The 19,534-nt window shown below is 31.1% G+C and overlaps 1 protein-coding gene and 1 long non-coding RNA gene across 3 annotated transcripts in view; both read left to right on the top strand.

Moving 5' to 3' along the window:
* The first annotated feature begins 820 nt into the window (after positions 1 to 820).
* LOC115890593 (neuroendocrine protein 7B2) overlaps positions 821 to 19,534 on the top strand; it is a 49,087-nt gene continuing 30,373 nt past the window's right edge. The window contains exons 1-3 of one of the 2 annotated variants that reach the window (XM_030910868.1): positions 821 to 972; positions 1,313 to 1,391; positions 1,449 to 1,606. In XM_030910868.1, the coding sequence (XP_030766728.1) occupies positions 1,323 to 1,391; positions 1,449 to 1,606 (227 nt within the window). In that variant the 5' untranslated portion in view covers positions 821 to 972; positions 1,313 to 1,322. Of the gene's footprint in view, positions 973 to 1,103; positions 1,262 to 1,312; positions 1,392 to 1,448; positions 1,607 to 19,534 lie in introns of those variants that run through there. The other variant, XM_030910869.1, reaches the window with a different exon arrangement.
* Positions 11,219 to 12,155, top strand: LOC115890594. The gene is made up of 4 exons (XR_004051665.1): positions 11,219 to 11,566; positions 11,623 to 11,697; positions 11,906 to 12,080; positions 12,139 to 12,155. It is a non-coding gene; the product is annotated as an uncharacterized LOC115890594 (long non-coding RNA).

Raw genomic sequence — 19,534 nt, 5'->3', positions numbered from 1 at the left:
TAATCAAAATAAACACTAAACCGACACTACACACTAAGAAAATCGAATCCAAAAAATACAAAATCAAACATCCAATAAAAACAATAAAATAGCCATGGAGAAACTGTGACAACAAGGTTTTTGACACGTGCTTTACTCTACTATGGCTCTACTACGAGAGAATAAAGAATGAACAGGCGACCCGGCGATTGATGGGTGTTGCCAAATTGTAAAGAATTTGTCATTTTAAATAGTCTCCGACTTATAATTTAGTAGTATAGGGACTATTTAATACATCTTTCTACTATTAAACACTACTTTATTAAAATACAGTTTTAATATCTCAATATATGTGTAGAACAACAAAAAAAATATTAATAATATTTTAGACGTGACAACATAGGCTGGAGGCGAAAGACTCAGACGGCCGAGGTCAGCTGCACCCAGGAGTAAACATGTTTACAAAAATTAATATTGGACCGCGCTTAAATGTAAATAGTGTAGTCTATATTTTATTCTAAGTCTATGGCTCCAACTTATTGTAAAAGTGACAACAGCTTACTTAAAGCGTAAATCTTATCTTCATCTGTGGATCCTATTGCGGGAAATATTTAAAAATTTCGTTATGTATTTTTACATGGATTATAACATTTCCATAATGAAGATATATGCTATATCCTAACGATTAGTCTATATGTTTATGTAATTAATCATTTTATATTTAATGAAAAAATATTTATGTACGCATACATTTATCTAATGGATGATCAGATAAATATTAAAGATGAGCTTTCTATAATATTCTTTTAATATAAATGATATATGATATGTAATTAACATTACAAGAGAATAATTGACATGTTCTCACCTTTCTACAGGCACTGACGCCTCTCCCAGCCAACAAAACACATATCTCTATTCGTTATTGCGCAAGGCCACATTGATTTTATCCAAAAATTATCTATAGCATATTAGTCCCTCCCGGCCCTTTGGGTAAGTGTTACGTTTTTAATTAAAGGTCATTTTCTACCTTGACAATGACTATATTTTTGTTAAACAAATGAAATTGTGTAGCTATACCTAGCTTGAAATTTCCATATGTTTTTCTCTATCGATTTTCTTGTTGACGCTTCCCTATTTCCTCCCCGCAGGTTTTATTTTGAATTTTAGTTCGTATTCTGGATTAACACTTTAGCAACCGTTTGTGATCAATTAAAGAAAGTTAACCTTTTACAAACACACAATATTAAATTTAATTAACATTGAAAAAAAAAGAACTCAAGTTTGTACGAAATTTAAAAAAAAATCACTTTACTAAATTTTTGTTTTGCAGGTCGACAAATATGAAGTTCGTGTTTGTTCTTCTATTAGTACCCCTTTCGGGGGTACTTTCTTATTTGCCAACTGGAAAAGTAAGTTAAATATTTATTTTTGGCATATTTAGTTTTTTTCTAAACTCTCCTTTTTAGGAGAGCTATTTGTCCAGTATTTTTCTTCGCGATTTGGTAAATAGAATCAATAGGAAAGAGGACTTGAGAAATGGTGGAATATCCTATCTAGATCTAACAGAAGGTCTACCATTGGATACAAGAGATTTGGAGGAAGAGCAAGATTATGACAGTTTGGGGTATGTAATTTATATCTATATAGCAGGGTTGGAAAAAATCATGATTTTTTTAAAAAAATTAAAAAAATCAGATTTTTTTATTTAAATCCGATTTTTTTGATTTTAATTCAAACAATGTTTAAATCGGATTTCCAAATGACTAGGACTTATTTCCAATTAAAGTCCTATCCTAAATGGCTAAATATATACCCCGATACAGATAACATTAACAATTCTACGGGGCGTGTGATTTTTTCACATCGGTCACCAATATATTCCGCAAAAAAAGTCGTTCGCTTCAGATCAAAAGGACTTTTTTTTCAAACCTCTCAAAAGTATTAATTTTTGTCATTTTACTACCTAGACATAAAAGTAAAAGGCACTGTTACGCCTAAGCACAAAAGTACAAAAAAATTATTATTAAACTAATATTAAGTGTCAAATTCAACGAGTGTACAAATTGTTGCTCGATTACTGTTTATATTATTTGCAATGTTTGAAATTGATTAAAAAAATATTTGTAATGTTAAAAAAAATAGTATGTTCTATGTTCTATTCGGAATAAAAATGTACTTTTTATGCCTCCCTGTAACGTCGGAATAGCTTTACGATGGTCCTTCAAAGGTACAGCATCGTCAAAAAAAGTATAATTTTTTATCCTAATAAAACAATACAATATTGTTCGGAAATAGTGTTAAGTCGAGAATGAAATTAGTATGTATTATCTAATGTCAAAGTCTAAAGTACTTACTGCAGATCAAAATGTCGGTAGGAATTTGGAAACATACAACCGTTTCAAAAAAAATATAAAACAACATATTTTCTGACAACGATTGTAGATTCTCGGGAATGAAGATATAGTCTCTATATAAGAAGAACCTAGTTCTGCATTGGACTTTGCGAATGATATGTATTCGAAACAGAATTTTTGTCACTTATACATAAATTTCAAAATCCCTGCGTTTAGCAGTCTAATGAATACATACGAAATTAGTTCAAAAATCGGTCCAACAATTAAATTGATAAAAAATGTCTATTGACAAAACATTAAACGAAATACAAACCCCAAATCATAGACAAAAAGATAACAATACACAATATATACAACTTACAATTCCATACATACGAGGCGTTTCGGAAAAAATAAGAAGGATAGGAAAACAATATAACATACAAACATCTTTCAAAACACAAAATACACTTAGATCAATTTTATCACATACTAAACCAATGAATACAGAACAACAAACAAAAATGTAATATACCAAATACCCTGCAGATATGCGATAAATTTTACATTGGTGAAACATCTAGACCCTTAAATGTTAGAATTAAAGAACATAAAGATTATTTAAGAAAGGGAGATTTTCACAAATCTAAGATTTGTCAGCATTCATGGGACACAGGGCAGAATAAATTTTAATAACGCCAAAATTATAATGAAAGAAGCGATAGCCTCTAAAAGAAAAATAAAAGAGGTTTTTTTAATTCAATCTAATAAAAATAAATGTATTGCTCATGCATCTGTAGATGTTAGTAATGTATGGCAATCGCTTCTTTGCGTGAACATAACATACGTGAAATTTAAAAATAATCATACAGAAAGTTTGGGCTTTTTGGTTTTACCTTATTAAGTAATTATCAGGTAGTAATTGTTAATTTTGAAGTTTAACTTAATATAATAGAGAACAACGGCATACGGTCGAGTCGGCCGCTCCTGGCACGTATACGTAGACGTAAAGAATCTTTTACGTGTATAAAAAATAGAAAATATAAGAAATGCGCATGCGTACGTAAACGTTTACGTGTTTGTAGGCCGATTCGACCGTATGCCGTTGTTCTCTAATGTCATTTTAACAGAGCGTCAACGATTTCTTGTAGACGTATCTGTTTTAAAAAGTAAAGTGTTCTCGAATAGTTCAATTTAAATATTTTAAATAGTTTTTTCTTGATTCTTTATATTTTTTGCTTCCGACGACGGAAAGAGAAAACTTTCCGAAACGTTAAGCATTTTTTTCTTTGTTAGGCAAATTTTTATTACTGTAAACACAACTTCTGACAAGCAGCGTCCGTTTAGGTTTAACGCCAGAAGTGTTTACAAAAAATAACTATTTTATTTTGTAGATTTTTCTTGCAGTGCAGTAGCGAAAAACCCATAAGGATTTTTTTGGATAAATCAAATTGATGAATAGTTATTTTTATATAGTTTTATAACGTTTACAATTATTTTTCGATTTATTATTTTTATAACAGAAATATTTTTTAGAGTTTCCTAGGACACATTTTTATAACTTTTACAGTTATTTTTTGATTTATTATAATAATAATAATAGCTCCCGTATATAGCGTTTGACGCCTTGGGAGTAGCAAGGTACAGCTTGCCATACTAGAGCCGTTCGGTATACAAGGAAGGGGTAATGTGGCTACTACGCTTCAACAGCCTATTATTACCTCAGTATTGTGAATCCCAAGTACTCATTTAAGACTGAGTCGACCTAGGTACTCAAACTATTTTTATTTTAATAAAAATAGTCGGCTGATGCAATGCCGGGTGTGGGATTCGAACCCACTACCTTGAGATTGGTAGACGAGAGCCTGTACCTCTACGCCACCGGGCACCATTTGATTTATTATAAAGTTTCAATATTTTTTTTTATTTAAATCACATGATTAAAATTAAAAAAATCACTTGATTTAAATCACGATTTAAATCATGATTTAAATCATTTGATTTAAATCATGCCCACCCTGCTATATAGTTATTGAAAAAAAAAAATCAGAAATTTAATTTTAGTACCTTTTAGTACCGTATGATCGAATAAAAAATGAAGATTGCTGTCATTTTAAATGTAAAATTATATGGGAAATGTCATCGATCGTCATTTCCAAGCCAACTGGACGCCGTTTTTTTATTCGATCATACGGTATTTGTTAAGGATATAAAATTTCTTTTATTTTTTTAGAAAAATAATTTAGTATAAATTTTGATGTTTTTTTAATAATTATAGGTAAATTCAATTTCACGTGTTCTGACTTTCTACGTATTACGTATGATTATAAATATTAAGTAAATTAAAAAAAAATAAAAACTTTAAATAGAGTAAATATACTGGGTGCGTCTCAAAAGTGGCTCACTTCTATAACTTTTTTAAAATAAATTAAGATTGATTGACGTATACAATTCTTTTCGGTCAGTTCCTGTTTCACTGGAAATGACTATAACTTTTGATTTTGAAATGGCACCCTCGGTTATTTTTTTTATTTTATTCGATAGAAAATGACACTCTGAATATATGACATATCGTATCTCAACTTTTGACATTTTCGCTTAAAACTGTTCTTAAAAATGTTCGCTTAAATTGTTTTATAAATTTCAATCTAGAGTGCCATGGCTATATTAAAAACAATAATTTTTAATCAAGGAGCCTTGGAAAATGTGATTTGATCTTCTAATGTTTTTAGTGTTTTGTCCTGGCCAGTTATTAAAAGATGCTCAAATTTGATTTTTAATCATATTTCGATTTTTTCAAATGGAACGAGGGTGGCTCATTCTCATTAGCATATTTGGAAAAAGCATTTTTTACGAATAATTTGATACCACACAGTTGATATTTTGAGCCACCCTGTAGAAGTTAAAATATTTTCCTGAAATACATTCTAATACATACTTTAGGTCTGCACTTATACAAAATTCTGAAGTTTTTTATTATAGAGCTACAGATGCTAAATATGACGCTAGGGGACATTTTAGTCTAAGAGCTAGCAACATTTTCGAGAAAGTATTTTAAGACGTCTGGCTCTTTGATATATCTTTTATTATGCTCTCTGGAACAGCGTGCAGGCCGTCTGGCTGCCGATACCCATTGCGTTCACTACAGTGCATCGGAAGAAGATCCTATATTTTTTATTAATTTAGTCCTATAAATTCTAGTATAATATAAGTATTCTTTTAATGCGTAGTAGGGAACGCAATAGGGAATGCAGTCCCGCACCAAAAACCCAATCCCGCAAACCCGCGGGGTTAAAGCAATCAATCCCGCGGATCCGCAAAATTGCGGGATTGTAAACAATAAATGCACTTCTCTCTCCGATTTTGGGATGCAGTTTGGACCAGGTTTTAGACGCATCTATTGTCATTAAGATGCTATATGGTTTTCGAAAATATATTTAGCGAATTCTCGTATACAGGGTGTTTTATAATAGTGTACAAATTTGGGGTTTTTTAACGAAAATTTACAATTTTTAAAAATTCGAAATTTTAACTATGTACGACTAATCTGTATTGAAATTAGAAAAAAACAATTTGGTGTTTTTTTTGAATTTTTTGTTTTAAGGAAAATACGATCTTTTTTCGAAAAATATGCATTCATAGTCATACATTTGGTCCTAAATGGTACAAAAGGCATTGTATATTTTGCATAGGCCCACAATATATTGATATAGCGTGTATCTTAAACTAGCAGTACAGAAATTTGGACCGATATATACATGGTGTTCAAAAAATATATTTAATATTAAATAAACTTAAATTTTATTATAATTTATCTACTTATTTTATAAATAAAAATATTATTCTGATTCATATGCAGAATGTACAAAGCTTTTTGTACCATTTAGGACCATCGTATAAAAAATGTCGTATTTTCCTTAAAGCAAAAAAAAATAAAAAACCGATCAAATTGTTTTTTTCTAATTTCAATACAGATTCGTACTTGGTAAAAATTTCGATTTTTTAAAAATTGTAAATTTGCGGTAAAAAAGATTCTTGACCATATTTTTACTCTTATAAAACACCCTATATACGAGAATTCACTAAATATATTTTCATATTTTCGAAAACCACATAGTATCTTAATCACAATAGATGCATCTAAAACCTGGTCCAAAGCGCGTCCCAAAATCTTTTTAGTTCAAGAGATATTCAACTTTAAATTTACCCTAAAATTTTGCTTGTCCCGATAATTATGTCCGGCAGTTTATTTGGCGTAATTGTCCACAAGTACTAGTTAACGCTTTTCTTCACTTAGGCACGTCAGAAAGAAATCTAACAATTAACCTGTTTGTTTCACTTATTTTTAATGGCCAAGTCGTAAGGGGAATCCCCTGGTGTCGATCCCGCACGATAAATCCCGCAACTTTAATCCCGCGGAATCACAGAGGGATCCCGCATTTGCGGGATCCAGCATTTGCGGGATTGCATTCCCTAGAACGCAACGTTTACCGGCATCCAGACGGGTCGCATGCTGTTCTATAGAGCATAGAAAAAAATATATCTAAGAGCCAGACGTCTTAAAATACTTGTTTTTCCGACGTTGCTAGCTCTCGTACTATTTTAATAATTTGTGGATGCTGGGGAGGCTCAAGAAAACAATTCTGTTTTGTGCGACGCGCGACGTTTCGCGATTAAAACAAACAAAAAATAAAACATTTAGTATTCTAAATGCCTATACATACTGTACCACATCGTACTGACAACGGCGCATATCGTACAAAACTACTTAAGTTTGTTCAAATCGTGTATTTTTTTCTAGTATGAGCTAGAAGTAGAAAAACATACACGTTAAGACATACACGGTTAAAGAGTCGCCACGGATTATTTTCGTAGGCATTTAGAATATTAAATTTTTGAGTGCCCGAAGAAGCGATATAATAACGTCGCATAAAATATAATTGTTTCTTTGAGCCTTCCCAACACCCACAAAAGATAGTTTTGATAGTGGAAACAAAATATTTATTTTGGTTTTCACTGAAAAATCAATAAAGATCCCTTTTGACTCATAAGTGAGTGGGCGATTTGATGTTTGTCGTGGTTGCTTTGGGCAACTTCAAAATTCTGCCATATTGAATCTCCACTGTCGCATGTAAATAATAGATAGGTATAGAGAGTATCATTAAAATTCTCTGTTTAGGCTTATTTCTGATTAAATTATTTTAATTTGCTTTGTTTTAATAGAAAGTGTTTGTTTTGATAATATAATTATATATGTCGAACCAAAGCAAAATTTCGAATTTATTTGGTAAAAGCAGTTACATGACGGATTGTGCAACTATTTCGTTATTAAATGATATAATTTTTTTTAAATTAAGGGAACACACCTTAATTTGTTTACGTTTTCAACTTGCTTGATTATGGTTTTCTGTTTCATTACCGATGGTAGATTAAATTGGCTATTCTTCTAAGGTTGAAAACTTAGTTAGTGTTTTTGTTATTACCGATTCTGAACCGTCCTCGAACTTTGCTACGCATGTGCAAATGAAAAAAAATTGCCATATATATCCTTCTGCGCATGCGTATTACAGTTCTGGGACGGTTCAGAATCGGTAATAAAAAAAAACGAACTAAAGCTAATAATAATTAGTTTTAATCATTGTCTAGTTTTACTAAATACAACAGGGTGGTCCGAATTGTATTCGGGAAACTTTGGCAGCATATAAGTAAAAAAATTGTGTAATTGTGTAAAAATAATTAAAAAAAAAATTGGCGCCGGGAGGCACGTAGAGCCGCCCATACTAAAATATGTTAATATCTCGAAAACTGCGACTTTGACTGATTTTGATGTTATTACAAACTAGGTTTTTCCCGCGACTACGTTCGCGTTACACCTCGAATAGTTCATGCATTGATTTAAATCATTTACTTTGTATATGGAGCTAGTGAGCCTTACAAATGCCCTATTTAAACTATGTTTTTAAGAGTTTTAGAGCTACTCGTATTTCATATGAAAGTTATCAATTGTCGATTTTCTGGGTATTATACAGGGCAAGTCTTGAGTAAAGTCTCGATAAAAAACCATATTTTCTCTTTACCGTTTTTCAAATAACTCCAAAATAACTGAATTATTTTACTTTAAAAATTTCCAAAAAAAATTTTTTTTGCTTAAATTTTGAGAACCACTGCAGCTTTTCGGGTTTTTCTGTCTTGTAAATTTAATCTACTACCTATCTATGTTGCGATATTATCAAGAAATTATGGTTTTTAACTAAAAATTAAAAAAAATCCAAAAAGTTTTTCAAAAAATTCCAAATTTCCAAAGAAAAATTCGCGAAAAAACTCATAATCGTGTTTCTGGGGTCAAATATACCTACTACTGCGAAGAATAATTGCACTTATTTAAGACTCGCTCGACAAAAAATCGATATTGTTATTTTTGACTTATTACATATTTTTTCGTCTCTCCCATCGTCTTTCCCTAAAACTAGAACAATATCAACCAAGAGAACAGGCTGGATTTAGATCGAACTTTGGTATAAATGACCATCTGTTGGTGGTGAAGTCCCTAATAGAAAAATATGTTGAGTATAATAAACCCCTCATTTTAATATTTGTCGACTACGAAAAGGCATTCGACTCTATCGATCAACACAAATTATTCAAGGCCCTAGCCGAATGTCGTATAGACACCCGTTATACTAACCTTTTAAAGTATATATACGACCATGCAACAGCATCTGTATCGCTACACGAAAACACAAATAAATTCCGTATTAAAAGAGGAGTACTGCAAGGCGATACAATTTCCCCCAAATTGTTCATAGCACTATTAGAATATATTTTCAAAAGACTAACTGGGAGGAAATGGGCATTAATGTTAACGGGGAAATGCTCAATAACCTGCGTTTTACTAATGACTTGGTGCTGATTACAGACAAAATACACGAAGCTCAAAATATGCTAAAACACTTAAACGGGCGTCAGATCAAATTGGACTCACGCATACATTATTCAAAACCAAACTAATGACTAATCTTGTTATTAGTGGAAATGTCTCGGTAGACGGAGCAAATATAGAACAAGTATATTCATATAAATATCTGGGGCACGAAATAACAATTGGCCGCGATAACCAGACGCACGAGATACAAAGAAGAGTAGGACTAACATGGGCAGCATTCGGCAAACTAAGATATGTGTTAAAATCAGATCTACCAATGTGCTTAAAGAGGAAGGTGTTCCATCAGTGCGTTATGCCAGTACTTACATATGGCGCAGAGACACTTACACTGACGAAAAAGTCCATAGAAAAAATCCGTGTAGCCCAACGAGCTATGGAAAGAGCAATGCTTGGTGTATCTCTAAGAGACAAGATACCCAGTACAGTTATAAAACAGCGTACACGAATAACAGATGCTATATATCTGCTTAAAAAACTCAAATGGAACTGGGCTGGGCATATTGCAGAAGAACGGATGATAGATGGACCAAGCTAATACTAGAATGGCGGCCAAGACAAGATGCTCTCAGAAACAGAGGCAGACCTCCGACAAGATGGTCAGATGACTTGAAGAGATTTAGGAGAAACTGGATCCAAGTGGCACAGGACCGAGAAGAGTGGAAGGATTTGAGGGAGGCCTACGTCCAGCAGTGGACACTTCAGGCTGGTTGATGATGATGATGATGACATATTTATTACTTAAAATTTATAAAAAGCCGTCAATATTCCAATTTCAAGAGCATTTTTATTCTCTTTAAATATTATTATGTACTTTAGAAAATTCGAAAATTTAAAAACCGTTTTTTATTTTTTCATCGCCTGTATATGACTTTATGACACACTTTGTATACCAAAAATAAAACTTTTGATTAGAGCCGTCTGAAATAAAAAATCTTAATAATTCAGAAGTTATCGAAATCAAAGTATTTCAAAGAAGTTCAATTTTGGCCACAAAATGTTTTTGAATTCTTGCTTTTTTTAACACTTTTTTTCAATTTTTTCTAACTACTTCCATTGACTGAAACTAATTATGTATGGTTGGATAGAGGGTGGATGGCGATCTTCCAGGGCGGTTTTTTTATTTCTTATTTATATATAATTTTCGAAATCGAACCAAAGTCAATTTCAAAGAAATTTTGCAAAATCTGAAAAAATAAAATCTCTCCAAAATAATAAATAGTGAAATGATTATTTACCTTCTATAGATAGAACCCCTACATATGGTCCCATATAAAGTGTATTACTAAAATAAATAGTTTTGAAATATGAAGTTTTCAAATGAATATTTGAAATTTTCAATTGTCGCTTTACTATGGAGTGTAGAGGTAAGGAGAAATAACTCTTATGGGACTTTTATTGAAAAAGTGGTCACAAAATGGGAAGAATAAGGGTTCGCCAAATGACCACAGTGGCGCTAAAAACGCATAAATCTAAAAAATGAAAAGTGACCATAGATAAGAGAATAAAAATAAATATAACCAAACATTACCCAAAAAAAGTTGTTTTTATTTTTTAGAATATAAAATAATTATTGTTTATCAATATTTTGTGCTTTATTTATTAAGTAACAATGGTTAAAGTGTGTGTGGTGAGAAGTTGATGGAATAGCTGATGCAAAGAAATAAAGAGCAAAGGCAAAGCCAATTTTATGTATTTAAAATACATAAAATAATTCAGTATTGTATTATTTGTATTATATGTAAAAATTAGAGTCAATCAAAAGTGTAGTAAACATTTTTCGTAAGATTATTGACATACATGTTACAAAGTATATTTTTACAATCCTTTCTATAAAGTTACAACCTGAATAAAATTTATTTTTAATGATTTTAAAGTTTGACAGACATGCACAAATTGTTGGCATTTTTTAAACAAATAAAAGTAGGAAATAAATAAAGTTGTAGGTACTTTCAAGAAATATAGTTAACTGTAAGTGCTGTATTTTAATAATCTGTCAAAAAATCAAAATCATCAGGATAATATTAGGTATTGATTTTCAAACAAGAATTAGATTACAGCGATGGTCAAAAGCATTTAGATATTGCTTTGAAATCTACAGATAAGGTATGGCAGTTTCGTTTTAAAGAACAAGATGTTAAAGTTTATGATAAAATTGTCATCAGAAATACTGTCCACTTGCAGTATTTACATAGGAAAATGTTGGAGGATGAAGCTCTACCTACTGCCTCAGGTTAATTTAAATTCTTTAAGAGTTGCAACAACAGCAACAAGCAAGAAGGGCACCATTAAATGAATATTATACACATAAGTATTATTATACAAAGAAAGAGTAATGTTATACACATAAATATTAACATTTTGTAGAGCAACAACAGAATAAAAAACCAAAATATGAACACCAGCAACTAAAACAGGAACCATTAAATGAATATTATATACGTAGGTACAATTTAAAAAACAGCGTCAGCGATGCCTATGAAATGAAGATTGCTGTCATTTTATATGTAAAATGATATGGAGAATGTCATTGAGATGTCATTCCAAGCCAACTGGACGCCGTGTTTTTTCGATCATACAGTATTATTATACACATAAATAGTAATATTATACACATAAACATCCCTTGATAGAGATCATCATTTTGTAGAGCAATAACAGCATCAAATAATGGAAATAATGGACCTTATTGCACAAATCAAAAACAAAATTTCAGCATTACTACTTTATTGGTTATATCAATAAAAGAAATTGAGTTTATCAGTCTAGATCCTACAAGCAAGCAGATCTATCACATAATTTTAAATGAAGATTTATCTATTATAGTATGTATAAACACTTTGCATCTTTTATTCAATGTTGTAATGAATTAACAAATTCCAGGTAATTTATTCTAATAATGAAAAAAAAACTTTGGATCAAAAAATATTTTCTTCTGATGAGGTTTATGAATATTATTATTATTTCGCCACTGCACTGCAAGAAAATCTACAAAATAAAATAATTATTTTTGTAAACACTTCTGCGTTAAACAAGGGTTAAACCTAAACGGACGCTGCTTTTCAGAAGTTAAAAAAATTTGCCTAACAAAGAAAAAAAAATGCTTAACGTTTCGGAAAGTTATATCTTTCTGTCGTCGGAAGCAAAAAAATACAAAGAATAAAGAAAAAAACTATTTAAAATATTTAAATTCAACTATTCGAGAACACTTTACTTTTTTAAAACAGATACGTCTACAAGAAACCGTTGACGTTCTGTTAAAATGATTTTAAAGGATTTTTTTGGAAAGATGAATCCGCCACATAGCTATAGACATTTTTTAGAGTTATGTATATGTCGTAGTCTCATAGTGTATTCCGTCTTTTCATGAAGATCCTAGTCACTTAATGAAAAAAAACTAACCTAATAACATAACTAAACTCCTAACCTAACCGACGCTTCATGAAGTGACCTAGGATCTTAATGAAAAGACGGAATACACTATGAAACTACGATATATATATATATATATATATATATATATATATATATATATATATATATATATATATGAGTACTCTATCCACGTGCCGAGTTTGCTTCCAATCGACCCATAGTTAACAAAAATCCTGATGATTTCACCCATTTAGAGGCATCGGTTTGAAACGTCGAGGGTAGCCCGTCCCCAACTATGCCGAAATCGACCCACATTTTTCTTCAATATCAAATCCTTAGTCCCACCGTGATGCAGATGTAAACGAAACGTCGTATTCAACTTTGCAGGGTGGGACCGTATGCACCGTCGCTCATATAGCCTACCCACCAAATTTGGTCGCGATCGGACGACATCAACTTTTGACGTTTTTTATGTCAAAACTAACCGTCACAGTGACACGTGTCGTGCACGGTCAAGTCGGCCTTGGTTAAATCGGACCGTTATTTAAATCGGACGATTTTTTCGCCATTGATGATGGGGTTTCATAGTGTACGAAACGTCGTGAAAATATCATGAAAAGATGCGGCTGTTTGAGCTCATATAGGGCCCGAGTTACGACGCCACGAAGACCCATTGAAGGTTGATTCTCACTATATCTTCCGTTTCCATTCCGTATCCGTTCCGTATTTACCTATATGGTATTGACGTTATATGTAAGCTTCCGTTCCGTATCGTTCCATACTTTTTATTGTAAAATTTATATAATTAAGAAAGTTTTTTTTTTAAATTTGTATCTTTTGAAAAAGTAATAGATTTAATTAAGACGTGACAGAATAAATATATGGAGTTATACAATTTATAATTACAATGAATGAGTTGTGTAAATGTTAACAACTCTAACTAATTTTATTTCTTTCGAGTGGTTGTACTTCCTAGGTGACTTTTGTGTGAGTATGCTTTTATTTTAAAGAACACAAGTTTAATTAAATTAAAATAAAAAATAATTCTTCTACATAATATATAAATTAAAATAAATATTAAATTTCTAAAAATTAAACTAAAGTAAATATTAATTTTCTACAATATATAAATTTGAAATATAAATTAAAATTCAACATATATTAATTAAAAAATAAAAAAAATAAACATAATTATTAACTTGTTCTTAACTAACATAACTAAAAAAATTATCCTACATAATTGAATATCAGCATATACAGATTGAAATAATTAATTCTGAACTTACATTACTAATACAAAAATAAAAAAAATATATAAATAAAAAAATATATCTCTCAAAATAAATTTAACTAATGCTTAAGTAAATTTCTTTGAATTGTGCATTGAGATATGATTTGATTATTGCCTTGTTTTTTCTTTCAATTTATCTAATTATAGTTGATTATACGGCTCCCCTCACCTTATGATTTTAGTCTAGTTGTTTTTAATTTTTCAAATTTAGCATCCCATATTGTTATCTGTGATTGATAACAATTTTTGTGATAGATATAATTTTTTGACTTTGTAAAAGATTTTTGACTTTCTAACTTGTTGTTATTGTATTTTATAAATTTGACCTCTGTAATTGTTTTAGCTTTGGGCCTGATGATGGGAATAGTTTATATTCTCGAAATATGTCGCCCCCCTTGCTTTTTTAAGCATTAAAATTTAAATTAAACAACTTAAAGATTGTGAGTTATTGTCCTTTTACCCGCCTTCAAAGGTTTTGCTTTGAGAATAAATATATATTAGCAAAATATTAACCGAAATGTAAAACTTGACAAGTTTTCGATACGCTTCAGTTCGTACGCCAAAAAAATGTATGGAAGGAAAGGATATGGAACGGAAGGGAAACGGAACGGATAGTTTGCATTGTCCTATTCATTTACATGATATAATATTTTATGTAAACGGAAGGGAGCTGATATGGAAGGTATAGTGAGAATCAACCTTAAATCGAACGATTTTTGCCATTGATGATGTGGTTTCATATGCAACAATATCAATGAATAAAATATCATGAAAGCAAGACAAAACAACTACATTCCGAGTTTCAGTCCCCTAGCTCACATATAGAGCCAGAGTTGCCACGCACCAAAGACCCATCTCAACTTCCTCGATTTACCACTTTTTCATCTCGTGTCACGTGTCGCCGTGAATTTTTACTCTCATCGCGCGTAAAGAACTTTCACGTCAAAAATGTTATATCCGGCACACTTATTTAAAGCACCCTTTGTATTCAAAAATCATTTTAAATTGTGTATCCTAACCTTTACTATAACTTTTCTATTTAATGTTTTCTAAAATAAGTTTATATAACCGCCAGGTAACTAGGTATTATATTTATTATCACTTTACCCTCGACTTTGAACTATAAGCTGATTATACTTAACTTTTGTTTTCACATAATGCTAAAAGGAAATCTAGCATTAACTGAGGAGACCGAGGTAGACTCGGCAAGGCTTAATCTAAGTCTATTTAAACTAACTTAGTTTTGAGATTTATGTTCAGTTAAAACAACATATTTACATTAAACAAAGTTTAGTTAGTTACTACTGTGTAAAATTGTAAATTATTATAAGAAACTTCAAATATACCGGAACTTTTTTATTTTTTCAGATAAAAAAACCAGATTTGGTATGTTAGTATATGACATAAATTAGGATTGACTGACATATTCAATTGTTTTCGGTCACTTCCTTTTTCACCGGAAATGACTACAACTTTTGATTTTTAAATGGTACCTCGGTATTTTTTTTACTTTATTCAATGGAAAATGACACTGAATGGAATGACATATCATATGTCAACTTTGACATATTCGCTCAAAAACAAATTGTATTTTAAATTCCAATCTAGAGTGCCACGGCTATGTTAAAAACACTAGTTTTTAATAAAGGAGCCTTGGAAAAATAGATTTGATCGTCTAATGTTTTTCGTGTCTGGCTCGTCTAATGTTTTTCGTGTCCTGGCCGGTTAAAAGATGCCCAAGTCGTATTTTTAATCATATCTCAATTTTTTCAAATGGATAAACCATATGCCAAAATGTTAAAAGTTGACATATGATATGTCATTCTATTCAGAGTGTCATTTTCTATCGAATAAAATAAAAAAATAACGGGGGTCATTTAAAAATCAGAAGTTGTAGTGATTTCCGGTGAAACCAGAAGTGAACGAAAACAATTGAATATGTCAATCAATCCTAATTTATGTCATGTACTAACGTACCAAATCTCGGTGCTTTATCTGAAAAAATAAAAAAGTTATAGGGAGTGAGACACTTTTGAGACGCACCCGGTATAGTATCTATAAAAAATGTGTGTGCACTATGTGCGGATATTTGAAGTGAAACTGAGAAACATTAGATGATCAAAACTATTTTTCCAAGGTTCCTTGATTAAAAATTAGTGTTTTAAGCACACTCATGGCACTCCAGATTGAAATTTAAAATACGATTTTTTTAAAGCAAAGTTGTCAAAAGTCGACATATGATATGTCATTCTATTCAGAGTCTTATTTTCTATCGAATAAAGTAACCAAAAACAATTGAATTTGTCAGTCAATCCTTATTTATGTCATATACTAACTACTAACATACCAAATCTCATTTTTTTATCTGAAAAAATAAAAAAGTTTTAGGGGGTGAGCCACTTTTGAGACGCATCCGGTATAACATGCAATATTTATTCATAAAAGTCTTCTGACTATAGACATTATTTTTATGCAATTTACCAATAAAATTAAGCATTTAATAATGCCAAAACGAAAGTATGCAGTAACTAATCAAATGCAAAAAAAGTTTACTCTTATACTAAAACAGGATAAATCAATTCTGGGTGTTCTTTGGAACGTATGGAGTACAAATCTTAGTACTGCTCACAAAGGCAAAAAGTATCCTTAAGAGTCCATTTCGCTAGTCCGAAAAAGTAGCAAAATAAGCGTGCGGCATTTAACGTTTTATGTAAAACTAGCTAAGTATTTTTACACAAATGAAGAAGGAAATTAAATATATACAGGATTATACTATATTCGTACTGTAGCACATTTTTAGACAACTTCTTCATTTTTAAGATTTTGATGGTCAAACATCCACAAAATATTCCTTATGTTTGGACTAAATTTTCTCGAAAATAAAGACATAATTCAAAAATTCCGTTATTATACGGAAATAGATTGAAGTTTTGTGATTACAGTGATAGGTATATAATTTATATGGTTTTGTAACAACTTGCTCGCTATTTTATGGCAAATGCTGAAGCTCTGCAAAACTTAATCAAGCCTTAATCAAAGCACGTGTGTTTGGAATTTTGGGTGTGGCTTAGCACGACAGGATCGGGCTAAGCCTTAGGCAGATTTCTGAAATATAATATACAGGGTGGTCCGAATTGTATTCCGGAAACTTCGGCAGCATATTCTGCAGATAAAAAGAAATAAAAAAGTTCGTATAAATGTAGGTCCTAAAATGCTTCGTTTCAGAGATACAGGGTGTAGAAGTTTCATTTTTATTTCGATTTTTTCCAAATAATTTCTGAAGTAACGTCAATATTTAGATGAAAATTGGTGGCTGGGAGTTTTTTGACATGAGAAATTTGATTTTGATGTCAATATGACTCCTACTAGTAGAGGGCGCCACCTACATGTGTATTAACTGTTTTGAAGCTTAATAACTTTTTGTCCGTACCTGTATAAAACTACCGAGTAAAAAAATATACATCTCTGTGACTTTTTACGTAAAAAATATCTCTTTTTAAAAATCGCTACGAGCAACCGTTCTCAAGATATTTGGAATGGAAATAGTCAATACATGTCATTATTGACGAAAAATAAACACGTTGATTAGATAGTTATTTCACTGAAATAATAAATTTGAAAATTTTTATTTTTTTTAAATTAATCATAAATTTTTCTGCAAAAAATGATGATAAAACAGTTTCTGTTGAACTTTTGGCACAAAAATATTTCAAATTTATGATTTCAGTTTAATAACTATTTAGTCAACATGTTTAATTAATGTCAATGATGACAGGTATTAATAATTTCGATTCCAAATGTCTCGAAAACCATTACTCGTAGCGAATTTTACCAAGAGACCTTTTTTACGTTAAAAACGTCATAAATGTATATTTTTTTACTCAGTAGTTTTATACAGGTACGGACGAAAAGTTATTACTCTTCAAACCGGTTAAAAAATATGTAGGTGGCGCCCCCTACTAGTAGGAGCCATATTGACATCAAAATCAAATTTCTCATATCAAAAAACTTCCAGACACCAGTTTTCATTCAAATATTGACTTTACTTCAGAAATTATTTGGAAAAAATCGAAATAAAAATGAAACTTCTACACCCTGTATCTCCGAAACTAAGCATTTTAGCACATACATTTATACGAACTTTTTTACTTACTTTTATCTGCAGAATATGCTGCCGAAGTTTCCGGAATACAGTTCGGACCACCCTGTATACACAACCACACACGCGCTTTACCCGACCCCTGAAAGCGACCCGTACAGTACAGCGTAATAGACTCTTAATATTTTTTTAAATACCTTTAATTTCCCATTTAAATTAAAGTCCGTGTGTCCAACGACTCAGAGAAGAATATCGTCAGACGCACATCCAAACAGTGACAGAAAATACAATTTACCTGCGAATTTTACTGACAGATAACTCTGATTATCAGATATTCTTTCGTTAGACAAAATTTACATACGTAAATAAATTCAAAATTTATTTTTCAACGAAGTCCGGATTTTGTACGGGTTTTCCAAAAATTTCTATGGAAACGCTATTGAAAGGTTGTCATGCATTTTATTTTCTTACTAGCGTGTACCAGCGACTTCGTTCGCGTCGAATTAATCATTTGTAATGGTGATGATAAAGCAAAGCAAGTATTTTCATTAACATACAAACTGGATAAAATTTTCTGACATTTATGTCAGCATGAGAAAAAACAATATGGCGATATTATTGTATAACTTGGTAATATCTCAGGGGTAGTTTCATCTCATAGGAATTTGACTTTCGAAAAATCCGTTTGCCAAAAATAAGCTTTTTACGGCAAGCAGTTAAAGCAGAATCGTGGTTAAGAAATTACCCAACTTTTTGGAACACCCTGTATGATTTTTTAAAAAATTTCAAAATATGTAAAAAACCAAATAAATTATGCTTGTCCAAGCGTTTTCCCTAAAGACTAACCGTTTTTTAAAGACCAAATATTGTAATATTTGAGGGGCGTTTTCAGCCTCTTGGAATTTGAGATTCGAGAAACCCCTCCTTATCGAACCTCTACACCCCACAGTCAATTCGTTTGCCAAAAATCAGCTTTAAACGTCAAGCAGTTTAAGCAGAATCGTGATTACTCAATGATCATATTTTATGAAACACCCTGTATAAATTTATAAAAAATCTTAAAATATGTAAAACAACAAAATAAAATATACGTGTTTAAGAGTTTTTCCGAAAAACTCACCGGTTTTTAAATAAAAAATATTTTAATATTTGAGGGATAGTTTCACCCCTTAGAATTCGAGTTTCGAAAAATCCCTTCTTATCGCACCTCTACGGATATAATAGTAAGTTACCCTAAAGTCAATCTGTTTTCCAAAAATCAGCTTTTTACATCAAGCGCTTTAAGCAGGATCGTGATTAATCAATGATCAGATTTTTCGTAACACCCTGTATACATTTTTAAAAAATCTTAAAATATGTAAAAAAACAAAATAAAATATACGTGTTTAAGCGTTTTTTCGGAAACTTGACTGTTTTTTAAATAAAAATTATTTACCCCCTTGGAACTGGAATTTCGAAAAATCTCTCCTTATCGAACCTCTACACCCTAGAATCAACCTGTATGCCAAAATTGA

This window comes from Sitophilus oryzae, unplaced genomic scaffold (genome assembly GCF_002938485.1).
Source record: "Sitophilus oryzae breed Bouriz unplaced genomic scaffold, Soryzae_2.0 scaffold_888_pilon_pilon, whole genome shotgun sequence".
Taxonomy (NCBI): Eukaryota; Metazoa; Arthropoda; class Insecta; order Coleoptera; family Curculionidae; genus Sitophilus; species Sitophilus oryzae.
This window is presented reverse-complemented; position numbering and strand designations above follow the sequence as displayed.